Source organism: Solanum tuberosum, unplaced genomic scaffold (assembly GCF_000226075.1).
Source record: "Solanum tuberosum cultivar DM 1-3 516 R44 unplaced genomic scaffold, SolTub_3.0 scf00018, whole genome shotgun sequence".
Classification (NCBI taxonomy): domain Eukaryota; kingdom Viridiplantae; phylum Streptophyta; class Magnoliopsida; order Solanales; family Solanaceae; genus Solanum; species Solanum tuberosum.
In genome coordinates this window covers 2,632,145-2,641,154 of record NW_006238944.1, presented here as the reverse complement: position 1 = coordinate 2,641,154, position 9,010 = coordinate 2,632,145, and the positions used below count along the sequence as shown (strand labels likewise).

The window sequence follows — 9,010 nt, the reverse complement described above, 5'->3', positions numbered from 1 at the left end:
CATGCCACTATAATACCAAAATAATACCACTTTTAACTATTAATTGTCATTTATTAGACAAATAGTATACGAAATTCATTCAAATATAATTCTAAAATCGTACCAACATGGTATAACCAATATACCAAATTCAAATAAATTTTATGTAATTTTTTAACCAAAAACATACAAAAAAATGAATGTTCAAACAAAAATCTATACCAATTTCAAACAAATTTTATGTAATTTCAAAAGTGAATATTCATACCAAAAATGTCATAATTAAAACTATTATTCACAAACAAAATCTGAATATATTTTTTTCAGAATCACTGTTCATAATTTTTTAGAACGTTTGGTTTGTATTACAATACAAATAAAAAATCGCAAAAGAACACTAACCTAAAGGATCCCATCTACCACCATGTTTTATTAATACTAATAAGAAGCCGTTCAGAAAATAAAGATTATTGAATAAAAACGAATATGAATTAGATGAGAGTGACAAGATTTCTGGAAAAAAATCGAAGAGAGAGAAACGTGGAAGAAAATGAATGAAATTAGAATTTTTAATTAATTTTAACAAATTAGAGTGAAATAAGGAAACTAAATATTCTTAATTAGTTTGAATTTCCTTAATTTATGCTAATTAGTAATTATCTTCAATCAATTCAAATTTAATTAACACACTTATTTTCGTTATTTTACCTTTATTTTTTAGAAACGAATTATTTTATTTTTTTATCTTTTTATATTTACAATTATTTAAAAAAAGTTTTTTTTTTAAGAAACTGTTACAACCTGAAATTTTTATTGTTACAACTTGAAAATTTAATTCTACTGCTATAACTTGAAAATATTAGTCTAATATATGTCAGATATGAAATTTTCACTTAAAACTAATATTTAAACCGACATTTCTAGCAATATTAGTATATTGACAATTCGTGCCGTGCACATGACCAATAATACTATGCTAAATATTCAAAATATAAAGCTTTTTTATTTAAAGTTTTTTCAATATTTTTTGTTGTTCCAAACAATTACTTAAAAGTTATAGTTCAACAAAAATTTTGTCTCATTTGCAAATTGCGTCAACTAAAATCATTTTAAAATTCTTTTTAAAATTTATATGTATTATTATTAACAATATAATTCTTCCGATAGTGTCTCGTGAGATACAATAACACTTACAAAAAAATTCATTTTAATAAAAGTAATTGTAGATTATTTTTCTATCTTTTTCTGTCAAATAATTTTACTTTACTCTATTAAAAAAATCTTTACTCAAAAAAAGGATTATACTATTAATTTTTACAAGACTAATTAAATTTATTTTATTAAATTAATCTTAATACTCCCTCCATTTCATATTAATTGATTTTTTGAGGTGTTTCACACTCTTTAAGAAAAGTAGATTAAGACATAAATTGAACATAGTTTTTCTATTTGTATCCTTATTAATTATTGTCAAATTTAATAATTAAAATAACTAAACATTAATTAAATTTATTGAAGTCATCACATTGAAAATTTCAAAATTGAAGGGTAAAAATTGGAAGAATATTTTAAAAATAGTCTTGAAGATTGAACAATTAATCAATTTGGAAAATGAAAAATGCCTCAATAATTCAATTAACATGAAATGTAGGGAGTAATATATTTTGAAAATTTAAACTTAGATGGCATTGCTTTTTAAAGTTTGAGTGGGTCCAAAAGGCTACATGAATATTGAGACCCAAAATAGTCACTTGTCTAAAGGTTAAACTTAAGTTATCCTTGAGTTTTCACATGAAACACTAATAATCTCTCATGTTTGCAATATTGATGCACTATTGGTCCTTCCTTGAATTTTGCCTATTTTTAAGAATTTGAGGTTCAGTTTACAAAATATCATCGGGTGTGTGACAGTTCCTTCAAAAGTAGTGTATTTTTGAAGGATCCGAGCAGCTTAGGTTTTTAACTGTTCAATGAGTTATTAGTGTCAGAACATCACATGTAAAACGAAATGTGACAACTCAAGTAAGATGTTCTATTCATTACAGGTTAACAACAAAGCTAATTACAGATGAAGTTGCTCGGACGACAAACACCCTTCACTTCTAACTCTAAGACTGTGAGTTCGAGCCATCTAACAGACAAAGATCCCAAATTAACTTCAAGTTGTTTTTCAGCATTTCAAACACCAGATCTTCGTCCATTGTTTGCTTCTGCATTTTTGATAAGAGAATGAAAATCAAATCAAATCAAGTCAAGTCAATGCTTATGCTAAGAATACTATGCTATGGTTTCGACCAACACCAACCAACGTTGATGTATCATGCAGAGAAATCCAAAATTGGAAAACATAAAATAAAATGAGAAATGCAATTGCTTGTCATCAGGAAAAGAGAACTTACACGTAACTCTGATACAATTCCAGGCATTTTCAGGAAAATCTCCTGTGTAACCTCACCAGTTGAAGATTTGAATTTAGATCGATTTGCATGTCGAAACTTAAACCTAATTGATGAATTCCTATATGATTTTGCAGTTGTGTGACCAATAACATTAACAACATATCGACCCCCTGAAGAACGACGCTTGTCTAAAGGCCATCTTAAACCACCCGATACTTCTGAGTCCAAAATGGCAGAACTAATAAGATCCTTAATTTCATTATTCTCCTCATCCTAAAAAATGTGAATAATTATCTAAAGAACAATACTCATAGAAAGACGTAATACTACTGTAAACACCCAAATAAGAGTTCAATCCTTATATATAGAGGATCAAAGAGAGCTTTTGATATAAAATATTTAACATCTTGAGCCTATAACGAACATCTCTGTATTTGAATGTAGTAAATAACTTACAGATAAAACCATCTTGATTTTCTTGGTATATACAAACAATCTGAGGTCTGAGCTCTTTCCAAGACAGCTCATGTCTGCAACCATGTGGCGTACTCAGTTCAACTCAATCTTTTTTAAAAAAGGAGATAAGTATAAATATGTTAATGATAGTTATGCGAAATTGAAGGCATAAAAGGTTTACAGTACTAACCTTATAGAGCTGAATCTTATTATGATCTTTTGCCACAATACATTTGCAGGAAACAGTTGATTCTGTCCTCAAGTTATCGGAAAGCTACAAAACACACGGATAAAGAAAGAATACAGTAGGATGAAGACATTTTTTAGAAGCTTGAAAGTAGCATATACCTTAACATAGTACAGTTCTTTCCCTTGCCAATATTCTAGTCCGAGATTCTCCACTACTCGATTTTCTACATAATCCATATATGAAGGAGGAACATCCGTATGGAAAGATCCTTTCATTTTTCTCAAAGTAGTTTCAGTCAATGAGTTTAGTTTTAGGCTATCTTTACAAATTGAAGATATCCTGCATCACAAATAACATGACAAGTATTTTGAAACAAACATTTGTATACGAATAACCTAACAAAATAATGCTTCAAACACAACAAAGTAATCAGCATGATATATGAGGTATTTAATATGTGAACTAAATGAAGAAGATCGACTGACCCATAAAAGAGAACTGTTCCAAAACGAGCAACTACAGACGATTTTACTTGTGCCATATCAGCTTCCTCCATCTCACGCTTCATATGTTGAAATGACAAAAGCAAATCCTTCTTCACATTTGCAGCAATCAAAAGCCATGGTGTATCTATAAGCTCATTCTTTATTCCTTCATTGCAACCTGCAATTTCTTTTATAGATATATAGCTTAATGTGCATCAATAAAGCAAAGGCGAAACCCATGATCTGAAGACAATGAGTGCACCACTAACGTCGGCTAATGCACGTTAGTGTATGATAATTTTACTAAACATAAAAATATAAAACTAATTATAATATACTAACATATAAACATGAATTAAATGACTCTACTAGATAAAATTTGCTTTGTAGAGTGGTGGTTTTGAACTTCAATTTGCACCGTGAGGTCACAACTTCGAAACTAGCCATTCCTAGTAAATGGGATTTGAGCCTAGTCCCTCACCTCAGAGGTGTGCAACGTTTAAACCAATATACCAAATTAGTTTAAGTCTCTTTGGGTGCCTAATTAATAAAATATATGTCTATCTCAAGGTATATTATATACATAATTATTTGAAGTTAACGAGTGCACGTGCATCCTCACAGAGACACATGGTGTTAAGAATTCATCACCAGCTTAATTATTTACTTAAAAGATAAGTCAAGAAAAGTCTAGAATATTCCGGAGTTATAGAGAAATTGAAGGAAGATCTCTAGAATGAGTATTCTATTGAGAATAGTCTAGAAATGTTCTAGATAAGGTAGTTCTAGAATTAAGTAGTTGGAGGAATATTCTAGAATAGGGTAGAAAAATATGCTTAGCTAGATTGTTCCATCACCTCCTATAAATAGAGGTGGTCCATTTGAGTTGTAAGTAACCAAGCAAGAAACTAAGTAAGTAACAAACCAAGAAAGTAAGAAAGAAAACAAGAGTGAGTGCTCAAGTAAAGAGTATTGTTGAAGCAAGCAACAAGTTAGTGATCAAGATTGTATGACCGAAGCGGGTCCTTACTTTGATATAATAAAATACAAGTTGTGAGAAATCAAAAGTGTCCGTCGTCTCAAACAACAATATTCAACAAGTGGTATCAGAGCCTGGTGGATAAGAACGAGGTAGTAACTCAAATGAGATCCTACAAGCTACCGTCGGAGGCTACAAATCGTGAGGCACTAATCAATGGAGGATTTCGCAAGTACTCTCAATAGCGTTGAGAAGCTCAACGCAAGCAACTACGGATCATGGAGCACGAGAATACAATATTACTTTCTAGCCCAGGAATTATGGGATATCATCGATCGAGCAGACACTACACCACCAACAAATGTTGAAGCAGCAAAAAGGTGGAAGGTCATGTATGCTCTCACTGTAACAATCGAGGATGAGTTCCTACAACGGATTAAGAATGCCAAAACACCCAAATAAGCTTAGGACACGTTGGCAACTATTTTTACAAAGAAGAATGATGCAAGATTACAAAGGCTTGAAAATGAGCTTTTGTCGATCTCCCAACGGAATATGACGATCAGTCAATACTTCTCAAAAGTAAAATCTTTATGTGATGAAATATGAAAATTAGATCCTGAGAATGCTATCACGGAGATAAGAATGAGGAGAATTATTGTTCATGGTCTAAGGTCGAAGTACAAAGGCATAATTATAGCCACAAAACCAACTTTATTTGAGTTGGAAAATCTGTTGGCAAATGAAGAAGATTTGAAGAAGCCATTATCAAGTTTCACTATAAAAGATGAAGATAAGGCGCTATTCACCAGAAGACACGACGATAAAAAAAGAGAAGTGGAGAGAAGCTCACGGCCAAGAAGAGACCAAAAGAATCAACATCAAAGAAGTCAACGACAAAACAAGCAGGCAAAAGGCTTTAACAATTGACAAATGGAGAAGTGCTACAATTGTGGAAAGAAAGGACACTATGCTAGAGACTGCTGGTACAAGAAATCTGAAGGTAATGTAGCTACTTCTATTCAAAACAAGAAAGATGAAGAAGAGACTTGGGATTTCGAAACCACTTATGCAGTTAAAGAAACTAACCAACAAGAGGAGCTTGTCACCTGTCACTCTAACAAAGAAGAGGAGATTGCACTTACAACTGTAAGTGAGAAGTTGGTCGATTATGAACATGATTGGATCGTTGATTCAGGGTGTTCCAATCACATGACCGGTGATGAGAAAAGGCTCATTAACATGAGCGAATATAAAGGCGGTTGAATAGTGGTGACTGCAAATAATTCGAAAATGCCAATAACTCATATTGGCAAGACGGTGTTCGTGCCTCATCACAACTCAAGACAAGTGGAACTTCAAAATGTCTACCATGTTCCAGGTATGAAGAAGAACTTATTTTCTGTGTCACAACTAACAACTTCAGGAAACTATGGTGTGTTCGAATCAAATGACGTAAAGGTATATCAAAGCTTAAAAGTAACAAGCTCTCCAATCATGGAGGGAAGAAGATTAGATTCAATCTATGTCATTCCAGCCGAAACAACTTATGTGGTATTTGATGAAGCATCATCATGGTGGTCTGAAAAAGTCACCCTGCCAGGTTCAATACCTCTTGAGCAAAAGTTGCAAGATAAGCTCAATGAAGTAAAACAAGGAAGACACAATTGAAATGCTCAAATGCCAAGTATGTAGATGCAACATTAGCAGAGGTGGTTAACAATAAAGATACTACTACCTTTGAAGAAGTTTCAAAGAGTAGGGATCGGAATAATCCGATGAAGGAGGAAATCCTCAAAGGGCATGGACGTCATGATGCTTGCAGAGCAAGAATCACTCACAACGGACGCAAAGGAAAAATTAAGTTGGTGTTGAGGGGGAGTGTTAAGAATTCATGACCAACCTAGTCAAGAAAAGTCTAGAATATTCCAGAGTTATAGAGAAATTGAAGGAAGATCTCTAGAAATTCTAGAGAGAATAGTCTAGAAATGTTCTGGATAGGGTAGCTCTAGAATTAAGTAGTTGGAGGAATATTCTAGAATAGGATAGAAAAATATGCGTAGCTAGATTGTTCCATCACCTCCTATAAATAGAGGTTGTCCATTTGAGTTGTAAGTAACCAAGCAAGAAACTAAGTAAGTAACAAACCAAGAAAGTAAGCAATAAAACAAGAGTGAGTGCTCAGGTAAAGAGTGTTGCTGAAGCAAGCAACAAGATAGTGATCAAGATTGTAAGATCGAAGCGGATCCTTACTTTGATATAATAAAATCCAAGTTGTGAGGAATCAATAGCGCCCGTCGTCTCAAACAACAATATTCAACACGTGGGTCAGCCCCCCACGGTTAAGTAACATCGCAGAAACAGAAATCCACAATTAAAAAATAAATTATGCTGCATTTTTTTATAAAAATTTAAATCATTCAATTTGATCCCTTGCTCAATAAAATTATCGAGAGACGCTTTAATCTATATTTCCAATCATTTTTGCTGCAATATTTTATATAAAAAAGCCAACAATTGTATCAATTAAAGCAACATAAAAATAGAAAAATCATCTGAAAAAAATGTTGTTTCTATATACCCTTTACCTCCTTTAGGAAAATTAATTTTTCCAAGGTTTTCTCAGATATTAGACACACCAAAATTGAATTCATCCTTACAAGGTCACGTTGAAGAAGTTGAAAACACTATACAGGTACAAAACTAGCTAGAAACCACTGATGAAGCATTTGCCAAAAAAATAATAATTCACGCCCTAACATTTTGGGTATCGAAAACGATGATCGGGTTAAATTATATATACATATATATATAGTACCTTGATGAGTTGAAACCAAAGAGAGAGGCTGTAGGCCTGCTTTTGTCTCAAAGGACTCTGGTGAAAGAGATTGGAAACTAACCAGAGATGAAAATCTCAACTCATCAGCTAAGCCAACAGAGAACCATTTTAAGATAGTATGATCAGTGTAACCGAGATTCCGAGTGCGAAATTTGTTGTCCTTTCTCTTGTTGAAAACAGATCTGCTGAGAGACTCCGGTGCCGGAGTTGGATTCAATGACGGGGAGCCCTTTGTTTGCCTTTTGTGTGGCGGAACGTAAGACATTATAGTTGATCAGTTGGTGCTAGCTATGTGTATATGTTACTCACTTGTATGGAAGAAGAAATGTAATTGAACTTATACCGTAAATTCAGGGTCGGCTCTTTTATGGAAAAGGAAATAAGGCATCTGTCAATAGTGTAATTATTTATGATAAACTATAGCTTTTTTTTGGTACTATATTATATTCTCTTTTAAACCTTTTTCAAATAGAAACAAAAATATCAATCGAATTTTAAGAAAAGGGTCGTCGTCTCATCGATGTGATATGTTAAATTTTTTTGTTCATCTATGTTATTTATGTTTGAAAAAAGACTCATTCATATTCCATATCATTATTTGTTAATTGAAATTGCATATATGAGTCAAACTTTTTAACTGATGACATAAATGAGTTTTTTCTCAAAGTTCGATGACATGTTTGAGCCTTTTTCCTTTAATTAATGGCGTGATTGAATCATAATTGACCACGTATAAAAAGTGGTTTTGCAAAATCAAAACTGTTTTCCGTTAACAAATAATGATTTGAATGAACCTTTTCTCAAACGAAAAATAATATAGATGAGTCAAACTTTTAAAATATAACATAATCGAACCTTTTCTCAAATTTGATGACATATTTAAGTTTTTTCTAGAAAAAATTAAGAAAATTAAATGAACATTCACATTACTAATGTTCTTTTTCTTTTGGTTATCCGTATTGACCTTTGGAGTTAATTCTGCCAATTACTCACTGTTAGAGCTAGGGCTTAGAGTAAGCTAGGTAAAAGAAAAGTAATATGATCATACCTTTTTTTTATAATCAAGGATCCTATTTTTTCTCTCTCATTCTTTTGATATTTTTTCTTATTTATTTACTTCTTATTATTGTAAAAAATAATAATTGCGTCGCTTACTATTTTTAAAAAATATTTTCTTCAATATAAAAATTTAATTTTCATTACTTCCGTGACTATTAATAATTATAACTTTTAAATTATATTAATAATCATGCTCAAGACAACTCTTCTGTTCATTCTTATCATATAAAAACTTTAATGTCTATTATTGATTGATACTTTATTCTTTATAAATAAAACATTTAAATCAATATTTTGACTTTATAGTTATATAAAGCAACATGTTACTATTACATTAGTTATAGGGGTGGCAGAATGGGTAAATAATATGGGTATCCGCTCATATTTATCTATTTTAAATGGGTTGGATATCCAACTCATTTAAAAATGGGTAAAAAATGAATAATACCCATATTACCCATTTAAAAGTGGGTAGTTAAATTAATAAAATGGGTAAATGATGTGCATTCACACAAAAAAAATAATTGATAAAGGGTGGGATAGTAAGAAAGTCTTTTTTTTTTTAAACAAATAAAACTTTTTTTTTTAAAAAAATAAAACTTTTTTTTTACATTTTTTTTGGGA

At 31.5% G+C, this 9,010-nt stretch overlaps 2 protein-coding genes and 1 long non-coding RNA gene across 5 annotated transcripts in view; all 3 read right to left on the bottom strand.

The window, feature by feature from the left end:
- The window catches only part of LOC102585540 (uncharacterized), a 27,822-nt gene extending 20,117 nt beyond the window's left edge, over window positions 1-7,705 (bottom strand). Inside the window, exons 1-4 of the mRNA XM_015303760.1 lie at window positions 7,307-7,705; window positions 3,510-3,687; window positions 3,183-3,363; window positions 3,025-3,108 (exon numbers count right to left, since the gene is read on the bottom strand). Coding sequence (XP_015159246.1) covers window positions 3,025-3,108; window positions 3,183-3,363; window positions 3,510-3,687; window positions 7,307-7,592 — 729 coding nt within the window. The 5' untranslated portion in view covers window positions 7,593-7,705. The remainder of the gene's footprint in view (window positions 1-3,024; window positions 3,109-3,182; window positions 3,364-3,509; window positions 3,688-7,306) is intronic.
- Window positions 1-9,010, bottom strand: part of LOC102584681 (uncharacterized) — an 83,317-nt gene that overhangs the window by 40,137 nt on the left and 34,170 nt on the right. The window lies entirely within an intron of this gene.
- Window positions 1,991-2,828, bottom strand: LOC107058240 (uncharacterized). The gene is made up of 2 exons (XR_001471891.1): window positions 2,379-2,828; window positions 1,991-2,189 (listed from the first exon to the last, which is right to left on the bottom strand). It is a non-coding gene; the product is annotated as an uncharacterized lncRNA (long non-coding RNA).